Here is a 12,901-nt window from a genome sequence, read left to right as displayed (position 1 = left end):
AGTGCTAAGCAGATGTATGTACTGTACAGAGTTGTAGTATTAATATGTACAGTGATACAGCTATAAAGACACTATTGTACATACTGGCAAGCAGGGTAACCAGTAAGAGTAGGAAAGGAATATGTACAGGTATGTAAATCCCTAAAGGAACAAATAAAATAAACATTTTTGTTTGGAAGCGTGGATTCGCTACTTGTAGGCACTGGAAATCTAAAGGGCGCTAACCTATTTCAGGACCACACTGACGAAACCATTTTGGAAATGGGGAAACCATGCAGGCTTAACCCAAATGGGCTCCAGACAAGGAGCAAACATGATAGTTCGGATTGTATTTATATTTAACCATATAGGGTCATATGTATTACTTGTCAGCAGTGTAATCGATAACTATTAGATCAGTTCTGTTAGTTAGTTCTGGCCATTATGAGAAACTACGTTTTAGTCTTCACTTCAACAAGAATAATACGGTGGTGTGACGAAACTCTGGCCTTATAATATTATTACTAACGCGGAGGCTCAGCAGTTTCTGATTGGTCTCCTCTCTGTGACGGCCCGAACTCACTGCTCACGAACGGACACGGACGGACGGACGGGCGGCTGCCTCTTCACTTCCGCTCCCATGTTAACGGACGATAGTAGGCACACTGGCCGCGAGCGGGAGCGCGCCTCCCGAGTGGCTGGCGAGCGGCAAGCTATTTTTTCGCCTCGATCCTATTTGAGGCGGCGCGCCACGCGCATTGTCACAGAAATACAATTGAATATCTGCATTATTACCACAGATATAGATGTTGTTCAACCAGCTGTGTCTGTATCTGCAAATAAACGCCTTGAATGTTTGTCTGTATGTTTGTTTATACCTATAACTATTACAATGTTGCATAATAATAATAATAATAATAATAATAATAATAAGCTCTTGCTGCTGCTGGGGCTACACGCTGCTCTTTCAGGAGTACAGTCACACTGATCATCATTCTAAAATGACTGACTTTGCATATAGACTAGGCATTTACAGCTGTCCCAATGTAAATATGCCTTCCTCGGTGCGCTTCCGCACGCTCAAGTCGTAGGTCCAGTGTGCCTGACCAGGCGCGCGATCTCACGAGGGAGCCGCACGTGAAATTCGTTCGTGAGCAGTGAGTTCGGGGCGTGAGGTCGTTACTCCGCCTACACCTCACAGGGTTATTGGAGGACTTCACGGAGATACAACTGGGAACGAGGTTATTGGAGGACTGGTCTTTTGGAAACACCACCAACAAAACGTCTTTCCTGATTGGGTGAGAAAACACAAGCTTGACTATAAAAGGTTACTCTCCAACTCACTGGATTTAATTTCTAACTCGTTTAACGTGAGAGAATAATAAACATGTCTGGAAGAGGCAAGACCGGAGGAAAGGCCAGAGCTAAGGCCAAGACTCGCTCCTCTCGTGCCGGGCTTCAGTTCCCCGTGGGTCGTGTCCACAGACTGCTGCGTAAAGGCAACTATGCTCATCGTGTTGGAGCCGGTGCCCCGGTTTATCTGGCCGCTGTGCTGGAATATCTGACCGCTGAGATCCTGGAGTTGGCTGGAAACGCTGCCCGTGACAACAAGAAGAGTCGTATCATCCCCCGCCATCTGCAGCTGGCCGTGCGTAACGACGAGGAGCTCAACAAACTCCTGGGAGGAGTGACTATCGCTCAGGGTGGTGTGCTGCCCAACATCCAGGCTGTCCTTCTGCCCAAGAAGACCGAGAAGGCTGCTAAGAAGTAAATTATTTGGCCTCTTCGACAAACCCCACAAAGGCTCTTTTCAGAGCCACCCACCTATTACCGAGAAAGCAATACTTCTGCAACATCTATAACTATGCCTATTATAAGTTAAATGTATTTGTCCTCTCCACATAGTTTCGACCTGGGAGCAACTAATAATGACATCACCTCTTAAGGAATAAGTTTAATCGGAATTCCATATAGAATATTTGCGGAGAAAATGTTTGCTTCTACGATAAGTGCCTTGTTTGACTCCTTATATTTAGATTCGTCGAGAGCGTTCCAGCCAATTCTTTTTAATTTCACTTTTAGATCAGATTAGATTAAAATGAATTGTCTTTATATAGTACAACGAAAATAAATTGGCGTCTTTCTGGAGTACAACTGGAACAGTAAAGTGCAATAGGATTAAACTGAAGTATAATAAATGAGTACTATACAGAGTATTGTAATAATGCTGATCAGATGTATGTACAGTGTTATAGGTATAAATACACTATGGTAGTAAGTCATACTGACCAGTGGTATAAGGTAAGGTATATAAAAAAGATGATATGCAGGTGTATTCAGACATAAGTGGATTTATATATATACTATACATGCACACAAGAGTTACATGGGTAGAATATAGGTCAAATTGTGCAAGTATAGCTGCGTGGCTTCTTGTATACGATTGGTTGAGAGGCTTTGTCGCACATTTCCCGCGCACAGGAAACTATTTGCGCGCAAAGCCATAATAACCCAACTATATATTCTCTTAGCAAAACTCCATAGCCACACTTGATATTAATTAAGCCAAGCAATAATCGACATGAAACTGCATTTTTCCAAGACAATTATTTTGTGCACCTTGATAGCGCAATGTACAGTTTCTACGTCAAATGTATATTCTCTCGTTTCTAGACTATTTTTGTATCACAAACAGTACTGTATTTGCAAATCTGGTATGTCATAAATGTATAGATGTAGCAGTACTGTCTATCTGTAAGTCGTGTATTATATGTTATGATGAATTGAAAATGGGGGACCCTGATGTAAACAAGACAAAAGTCTTTCTCTGGTCTGCATCCCCTTAACAATTGTATGTATTGAGCTGTACTGTACCCATTCTGCAATCTGTTAATAAAGTTTTCAATCAATCAATAGCTCTCTTGGTGACATCTGTCACTGCTTTGACTTACAATATATATATACACAGACACACACATTCATATACACATCTGTCTGTACATACAGCTGCATAATCCTTTTTGCATGCATTTGGCATAACTTTTAATCATGGATATGCCAGTATACATTTATAAGGTGAGAGATGTTTTCTGATGGTGCTGAGTCATCTCCATGAGCAGGTGTCCTCTTGTTTGGGTTATTTATTACTGATCATAAACAGATGACACAGACCGACATGGTCTCACCATGAGCTACATGTATCAGTACCTCACTGTGGTACAAGATAATAATACAAGTATGACTCTGACAACATAGTATGTTTCATTCCTTGAGCTATTTCTTCTGAATGTATCAAAAATGTAGCTGGCAGCCTATTGCACCACATTCTAATATCCTTTACTTCACAATGAGTTGAGCCCTAACAATAGAGGCCTTTATATCTGACCTATAGGCTAAACACAAACTGTAATGTTTGTGTTGTTCTGTTTCTTCCAGCATGGCTGCCTGTAACCGTTGGTAACCACTTTCAAAAGAAAATGCCTAATTTATGTGCAGTGGTAGTCGGTAAAACACTGCTGAAAAGCATGATATTACTGTTCCGTTGTGACTTCTTTATAACATTCAGTAATAAGACACAACACTATGTGTTGATATGATCATCTATACATATAATTTATACATATAGCAACCATTCCATTGCCTTTACTACACAAACATTCCGTGCAAGGCCTCTTTTGTGGTAATGCAGAACATTGATATGGTGCGTTTATGGTTGGTGATATGATTCATTATGAATCTACTATGTCTATTTAAACTATTGAAATACAATTAAAATAGACCAATGCAGTTATTATTTATTGTGTTCAGTGTAGCAGATTAGCAGATAGCACCGGCGTGTCCTCCAAGGCCATGGGGATCATGAACTCCTTCGTTAACGACATCTTCGAGCGCATCGCTGGAGAAGCCTCGCGCCTGGCTCTCTACAACAAGCGTCGCACCATCACCTCCAGGGAGATCCAGACCGCTGTGCGTCTGCTGCTGCCCGGTGAGCTGGCGAAGCACGCTGTGTCTGAGGGAACCAAGGCTGTGACTAAGTACACTAGCTCCAAGTAAACTACCCTGTTCACTATTAACCCAAAGGCTCTTTTAAGAGCCACCCACTCTGTCCTGAGAGAGTTATTCCTATTATTCTCATGATCGCGCTGTTCAGCAAAGTGGTATTGCCTTTCGTTTGAACAGTTATTCTCATGGTAGGGCTGTCTGTCGGGAGATGAAGTTGTATAATGTTACCTATTTAATAAATTACTTAAAACTGTAATCATAGTTTGGATGGCTATTAAGTTGCAAATTATATTTACTAGTAAAAATCCAGCGATTTTAGGTTGTTGACAAGTAGCTAGATTGGATAGACTAGCTTGTACATCACATTTATACAGTAAATTAATATCTTCACATGCCGTATTGGAACCCTGACCAATGATACATTATTGGACTTTATAATACACATGGATAATGTTGATTTGATCATTTTCAAAGTGGAAATGCTATTTCAAAAATAATACATTCCAGGCTAATTTAATTATAATAAACTATAAACTCCCATAGCCAAACACATGTCCTATGATTTCCAACAGTCAAGTGCAAATAGTATTCATTATTTGATCATATGAGCTCTGTATATTTCTGTACAATTTACAACCTTGCGTTATGTTAAATGCATTATTTCAACAACAATAACCTTTTATAACGTTATTGTTGACATCAAACTCCAGCAATCTGAAGTCTAAAATCTGACTTCATAAGTAACCCTCAGCAATTCTGATCATCTCCGGTCCCCTCTCCCTCCATGTTTAGCAGGATACACAGCCTCCACATCTGGCTGAAAGGTTACTCTGCTCATCAGGCACCCCCTGTGGTTTGGACTTCAACAAATGCACTGATAAACCACACCATGCTCTCTCCACTCATAATGGTAATGCTTCAAATCTAGTCACAATTTCTCTAAATGCTAAATCACCATTTGTTGATTTAGCATTTAATTTAATTTAATCCAGTCACTGACGTTGCTAGGTAATTCCTGCATTGGAATTCCCATGTAACTATACAGCGTGTACATATATGTAGAAATTAATAACTATGTGGTGATTTCAATGGTGAAGACGAACGTGAAAGACGTTTCAGTGACTAGTACACTAGTCTCATCTCACGGCGGGGCTTCCTGAACATGTGAACAATTAAAATTAAATTGATATGCCTCAAGATTATTCGTACAACACATCTATTGACATCATACAATGCAATTACAGTACAATGTGTAAAGAAGGCATTAAACTATAGTGCACATATAACAGTTAAATGCAATAGTAATATGCTGTATACAGGTGAATAAACTCGCTATAAAATATATAAATGAGTACAACTGAGTAATAGTGCTAAGCAGATGTATGTACTGTACAGAGTTGTAGTATTAATATGTACAGTGATACAGCTATAAAGACACTATTGTACATACTGGCAAGCAGGGTAACCAGTAAGAGTAGGAAAGGAATATGTACAGGTATGTAAATCCCTAAAGGAACAAATAAAATAAACATTTTTGTTTGGAAGCGTGGATTCGCTACTTGTAGGCACTGGAAATCTAAAGGGCGCTAACCTATTTCAGGACCACACTGACGAAACCATTTTGGAAATGGGGAAACCATGCAGGCTTAACCCAAATGGGCTCCAGACAAGGAGCAAACATGATAGTTCGGATTGTATTTATATTTAACCATATAGGGTCATATGTATTACTTGTCAGCAGTGTAATCGATAACTATTAGATCAGTTCTGTTAGTTAGTTCTGGCCATTATGAGAAACTACGTTTTAGTCTTCACTTCAACAAGAATAATACGGTGGTGTGACGAAACTCTGGCCTTATAATATTATTACTAACGCGGAGGCTCAGCAGTTTCTGATTGGTCTCCTCTCTGTGACGGCCCGAACTCACTGCTCACGAACGGACACGGACGGACGGACGGGCGGCTGCCTCTTCACTTCCGCTCCCATGTTAACGGACGATAGTAGGCACACTGGCCGCGAGCGGGAGCGCGCCTCCCGAGTGGCTGGCGAGCGGCAAGCTATTTTTTCGCCTCGATCCTATTTGAGGCGGCGCGCCACGCGCATTGTCACAGAAATACAATTGAATATCTGCATTATTACCACAGATATAGATGTTGTTCAACCAGCTGTGTCTGTATCTGCAAATAAACGCCTTGAATGTTTGTCTGTATGTTTGTTTATACCTATAACTATTACAATGTTGCATAATAATAATAATAATAATAATAATAATAATAAGCTCTTGCTGCTGCTGGGGCTACACGCTGCTCTTTCAGGAGTACAGTCACACTGATCATCATTCTAAAATGACTGACTTTGCATATAGACTAGGCATTTACAGCTGTCCCAATGTAAATATGCCTTCCTCGGTGCGCTTCCGCACGCTCAAGTCGTAGGTCCAGTGTGCCTGACCAGGCGCGCGATCTCACGAGGGAGCCGCACGTGAAATTCGTTCGTGAGCAGTGAGTTCGGGGCGTGAGGTCGTTACTCCGCCTACACCTCACAGGGTTATTGGAGGACTTCACGGAGATACAACTGGGAACGAGGTTATTGGAGGACTGGTCTTTTGGAAACACCACCAACAAAACGTCTTTCCTGATTGGGTGAGAAAACACAAGCTTGACTATAAAAGGTTACTCTCCAACTCACTGGATTTAATTTCTAACTCGTTTAACGTGAGAGAATAATAAACATGTCTGGAAGAGGCAAGACCGGAGGAAAGGCCAGAGCTAAGGCCAAGACTCGCTCCTCTCGTGCCGGGCTTCAGTTCCCCGTGGGTCGTGTCCACAGACTGCTGCGTAAAGGCAACTATGCTCATCGTGTTGGAGCCGGTGCCCCGGTTTATCTGGCCGCTGTGCTGGAATATCTGACCGCTGAGATCCTGGAGTTGGCTGGAAACGCTGCCCGTGACAACAAGAAGAGTCGTATCATCCCCCGCCATCTGCAGCTGGCCGTGCGTAACGACGAGGAGCTCAACAAACTCCTGGGAGGAGTGACTATCGCTCAGGGTGGTGTGCTGCCCAACATCCAGGCTGTCCTTCTGCCCAAGAAGACCGAGAAGGCTGCTAAGAAGTAAATTATTTGGCCTCTTCGACAAACCCCACAAAGGCTCTTTTCAGAGCCACCCACCTATTACCGAGAAAGCAATACTTCTGCAACATCTATAACTATGCCTATTATAAGTTAAATGTATTTGTCCTCTCCACATAGTTTCGACCTGGGAGCAACTAATAATGACATCACCTCTTAAGGAATAAGTTTAATCGGAATTCCATATAGAATATTTGCGGAGAAAATGTTTGCTTCTACGATAAGTGCCTTGTTTGACTCCTTATATTTAGATTCGTCGAGAGCGTTCCAGCCAATTCTTTTTAATTTCACTTTTAGATCAGATTAGATTAAAATGAATTGTCTTTATATAGTACAACGAAAATAAATTGGCGTCTTTCTGGAGTACAACTGGAACAGTAAAGTGCAATAGGATTAAACTGAAGTATAATAAATGAGTACTATACAGAGTATTGTAATAATGCTGATCAGATGTATGTACAGTGTTATAGGTATAAATACACTATGGTAGTAAGTCATACTGACCAGTGGTATAAGGTAAGGTATATAAAAAAGATGATATGCAGGTGTATTCAGACATAAGTGGATTTATATATATACTATACATGCACACAAGAGTTACATGGGTAGAATATAGGTCAAATTGTGCAAGTATAGCTGCGTGGCTTCTTGTATACGATTGGTTGAGAGGCTTTGTCGCACATTTCCCGCGCACAGGAAACTATTTGCGCGCAAAGCCATAATAACCCAACTATATATTCTCTTAGCAAAACTCCATAGCCACACTTGATATTAATTAAGCCAAGCAATAATCGACATGAAACTGCATTTTTCCAAGACAATTATTTTGTGCACCTTGATAGCGCAATGTACAGTTTCTACGTCAAATGTATATTCTCTCGTTTCTAGACTATTTTTGTATCACAAACAGTACTGTATTTGCAAATCTGGTATGTCATAAATGTATAGATGTAGCAGTACTGTCTATCTGTAAGTCGTGTATTATATGTTATGATGAATTGAAAATGGGGGACCCTGATGTAAACAAGACAAAAGTCTTTCTCTGGTCTGCATCCCCTTAACAATTGTATGTATTGAGCTGTACTGTACCCATTCTGCAATCTGTTAATAAAGTTTTCAATCAATCAATAGCTCTCTTGGTGACATCTGTCACTGCTTTGACTTACAATATATATATACACAGACACACACATTCATATACACATCTGTCTGTACATACAGCTGCATAATCCTTTTTGCATGCATTTGGCATAACTTTTAATCATGGATATGCCAGTATACATTTATAAGGTGAGAGATGTTTTCTGATGGTGCTGAGTCATCTCCATGAGCAGGTGTCCTCTTGTTTGGGTTATTTATTACTGATCATAAACAGATGACACAGACCGACATGGTCTCACCATGAGCTACATGTATCAGTACCTCACTGTGGTACAAGATAATAATACAAGTATGACTCTGACAACATAGTATGTTTCATTCCTTGAGCTATTTCTTCTGAATGTATCAAAAATGTAGCTGGCAGCCTATTGCACCACATTCTAATATCCTTTACTTCACAATGAGTTGAGCCCTAACAATAGAGGCCTTTATATCTGACCTATAGGCTAAACACAAACTGTAATGTTTGTGTTGTTCTGTTTCTTCCAGCATGGCTGCCTGTAACCGTTGGTAACCACTTTCAAAAGAAAATGCCTAATTTATGTGCAGTGGTAGTCGGTAAAACACTGCTGAAAAGCATGATATTACTGTTCCGTTGTGACTTCTTTATAACATTCAGTAATAAGACACAACACTATGTGTTGATATGATCATCTATACATATAATTTATACATATAGCAACCATTCCATTGCCTTTACTACACAAACATTCCGTGCAAGGCCTCTTTTGTGGTAATGCAGAACATTGATATGGTGCGTTTATGGTTGGTGATATGATTCATTATGAATCTACTATGTCTATTTAAACTATTGAAATACAATTAAAATAGACCAATGCAGTTATTATTTATTGTGTTCAGTGTAGCAGATTAGCAGATAGCACCGGCGTGTCCTCCAAGGCCATGGGGATCATGAACTCCTTCGTTAACGACATCTTCGAGCGCATCGCTGGAGAAGCCTCGCGCCTGGCTCTCTACAACAAGCGTCGCACCATCACCTCCAGGGAGATCCAGACCGCTGTGCGTCTGCTGCTGCCCGGTGAGCTGGCGAAGCACGCTGTGTCTGAGGGAACCAAGGCTGTGACTAAGTACACTAGCTCCAAGTAAACTACCCTGTTCACTATTAACCCAAAGGCTCTTTTAAGAGCCACCCACTCTGTCCTGAGAGAGTTATTCCTATTATTCTCATGATCGCGCTGTTCAGCAAAGTGGTATTGCCTTTCGTTTGAACAGTTATTCTCATGGTAGGGCTGTCTGTCGGGAGATGAAGTTGTATAATGTTACCTATTTAATAAATTACTTAAAACTGTAATCATAGTTTGGATGGCTATTAAGTTGCAAATTATATTTACTAGTAAAAATCCAGCGATTTTAGGTTGTTGACAAGTAGCTAGATTGGATAGACTAGCTTGTACATCACATTTATACAGTAAATTAATATCTTCACATGCCGTATTGGAACCCTGACCAATGATACATTATTGGACTTTATAATACACATGGATAATGTTGATTTGATCATTTTCAAAGTGGAAATGCTATTTCAAAAATAATACATTCCAGGCTAATTTAATTATAATAAACTATAAACTCCCATAGCCAAACACATGTCCTATGATTTCCAACAGTCAAGTGCAAATAGTATTCATTATTTGATCATATGAGCTCTGTATATTTCTGTACAATTTACAACCTTGCGTTATGTTAAATGCATTATTTCAACAACAATAACCTTTTATAACGTTATTGTTGACATCAAACTCCAGCAATCTGAAGTCTAAAATCTGACTTCATAAGTAACCCTCAGCAATTCTGATCATCTCCGGTCCCCTCTCCCTCCATGTTTAGCAGGATACACAGCCTCCACATCTGGCTGAAAGGTTACTCTGCTCATCAGGCACCCCCTGTGGTTTGGACTTCAACAAATGCACTGATAAACCACACCATGCTCTCTCCACTCATAATGGTAATGCTTCAAATCTAGTCACAATTTCTCTAAATGCTAAATCACCATTTGTTGATTTAGCATTTAATTTAATTTAATCCAGTCACTGACGTTGCTAGGTAATTCCTGCATTGGAATTCCCATGTAACTATACAGCGTGTACATATATGTAGAAATTAATAACTATGTGGTGATTTCAATGGTGAAGACGAACGTGAAAGACGTTTCAGTGACTAGTACACTAGTCTCATCTCACGGCGGGGCTTCCTGAACATGTGAACAATTAAAATTAAATTGATATGCCTCAAGATTATTCGTACAACACATCTATTGACATCATACAATGCAATTACAGTACAATGTGTAAAGAAGGCATCAAACTATAGTGCACATATAACAGTTAAATGCAATAGTAATATGCTGTATACAGGTGAATAAACTCGCTATAAAATATATAAATGAGTACAACTGAGTAATAGTGCTAAGCAGATGTATGTACTGTACAGAGTTGTAGTATTAATATGTACAGTGATACAGCTATAAAGACACTATTGTACATACTGGCAAGCAGGGTAACCAGTAAGAGTAGGAAAGGAATATGTACAGGTATGTAAATCCCTAAAGGAACAAATAAAATAAACATTTTTGTTTGGAAGCGTGGATTCGCTACTTGTAGGCACTGGAAATCTAAAGGGCGCTAACCTATTTCAGGACCACACTGACGAAACCATTTTGGAAATGGGGAAACCATGCAGGCTTAACCCAAATGGGCTCCAGACAAGGAGCAAACATGATAGTTCGGATTGTATTTATATTTAACCATATAGGGTCATATGTATTACTTGTCAGCAGTGTAATCGATAACTATTAGATCAGTTCTGTTAGTTAGTTCTGGCCATTATGAGAAACTACGTTTTAGTCTTCACTTCAACAAGAATAATACGGTGGTGTGACGAAACTCTGGCCTTATAATATTATTACTAACGCGGAGGCTCAGCAGTTTCTGATTGGTCTCCTCTCTGTGACGGCCCGAACTCACTGCTCACGAACGAACACGGACGGACGGACGGGCGGCTGCCTCTTCACTTCCGCTCCCATGTTAACGGACGATAGTAGGCACACTGGCCGCGAGCGGGAGCGCGCCTCCCGAGTGGCTGGCGAGCGGCAAGCAATTTTTTCGCCTCGATCCTATTTGAGGCGGCGCGCCACGCGCATTGTCACAGAAATACAATTTAATATCTGCATTATTACCACAGATATAGATGTTGTTCAACCAGCTGTGTCTGTATCTGCAAATAAACGCCTTGAATGTTTGTCTGTATGTTTGTTTATACCTATAACTAGGCCTGCCGCGATAAGCAATAAATCGATTAATTGCCGCGATAATTAAAATTAATGCAATGATTTTGACGGGCGCGATTAATTGCTATTTGCGCGTTTGTTTTAATGAGGCGGAACCAGTGCCCCTTGTCAGTCACTGTCCGTGTTGGGAGGCGGGCCGCTGGCTTTACTACAGAGCAGAGAGCACAGCAGCTCCGTGGGGCAACACCACATAGCTTAACTACATTTCTCAATAGTGTTGCACCTTTTAACCAAGTAGCGTTATTTGTAGTGTAACGTTAGCGTTTTAACGTTAGTAGCTAACGTTAAAACTAACTTAAAGTTAGTTGTTCACCAACAATCTCAACATTTGTTTTATCATTAGCTCATGTCGATCTACTAGTAGCATCAGCAAGCTAACGTTAGCTGGCCCCAGTCCACTAGCAGCATGTCGATCTACCAGCAGCATCAGCAAGCTAACGTTAGCTGGCCCCAGTCCACTAGCAGCATGTCGATCTACCAGCAGCATCAGCAAGCTAACGTTAGCTGGCCCCAGCCCATTAGCAGCATGTCGAAGTAGTAGTAGCATCAGCAAGCTAACGTTAGCTGGCCCCAGTCCACCAGCAGCATCAGCAAGCTAGGATAATAACAACAATACTTCCGGTCCGGTCGGTGGGCTTCAAAATAAAAGTCTAAAACACCGGAAAAGACGGAGCGGTGGGCTTCAAAATAAAAGTTTTGGGAAATAAATTTCTCAAAAAAAAATTCTCTAACCGGTCGCAATAATATCGCTTATCGCGATATTTTCGGGGGCAATTAATCGCCCAGCAAAATTTGTTATCGTGGCAGGCCTACCTATAACTATTACAATGTTGCATAATAATAATAATAATAATAATAATAATAATAAGCTCTTGCTGCTGCTGGGGCTACACGCTGCTCTTTCAGGAGTACAGTCACACTGATCATCATTCTAAAATGACTGACTTTGCATATAGACTAGGCATTTACAGCTGTCCCAATGTAAATATGCCTTCCTCGGTGCGCTTCCGCACGCTCAAGTCGTAGGTCCAGTGTGCCTGACCAGGCGCGCGATCTCACGAGGGAGCCGCACGTGAAATTTGTTCGTGAGCAGTGAGTTCGGGGCGTGAGGTCGTTACTCCGCCTACACCTCACAGGGTTATTGGAGGACTTCACGGAGATACAACTGGGAACGAGGTTATTGGAGGACTGGTCTTTTGGAAACACCGCCAACAAAACGTCTTTCCTGATTGGGTGAGAAAACACAAGCTTGACTATAAAAGGTTACTCTCCAACTCACTGGATTTAATTTCTAACTCGTTTAACGTGAGAGAATAATAAAC

At 40.9% G+C, this 12,901-nt stretch overlaps 2 protein-coding genes across 2 annotated transcripts; both read left to right on the top strand.

Moving 5' to 3' along the window:
• Positions 1–1,366: 1,366 nt before the first annotated feature.
• LOC311230861 (histone H2A) lies at positions 1,367–1,750 on the top strand (the record flags this gene model as incomplete). The annotated part of the gene is made up of 1 exon (XM_084317249.1): positions 1,367–1,750. One exon carries the CDS (start codon positions 1,367–1,369, stop codon positions 1,748–1,750), a length of 384 nt encoding a protein of 127 aa, XP_084173375.1.
• A 4,963-nt stretch (positions 1,751–6,713) lies between these two features.
• On the top strand, positions 6,714–7,097 carry LOC311230864 (histone H2A; the record flags this gene model as incomplete). The annotated part of the gene is made up of 1 exon (XM_084317251.1): positions 6,714–7,097. The coding sequence occupies one exon, from the start codon at positions 6,714–6,716 to the stop codon at positions 7,095–7,097; it is 384 nt and encodes a 127-aa protein (XP_084173377.1).
• Between the last annotated feature and the right edge of the window lie 5,804 nt (positions 7,098–12,901).

Source organism: Notolepis coatsorum (genome assembly GCF_963971535.1).
Source record: "Notolepis coatsorum genome assembly, chromosome: 6".
NCBI classification, from domain to species: Eukaryota; Metazoa; Chordata; class Actinopteri; order Aulopiformes; family Paralepididae; genus Notolepis; species Notolepis coatsorum.
This window is presented reverse-complemented; position numbering and strand designations above follow the sequence as displayed.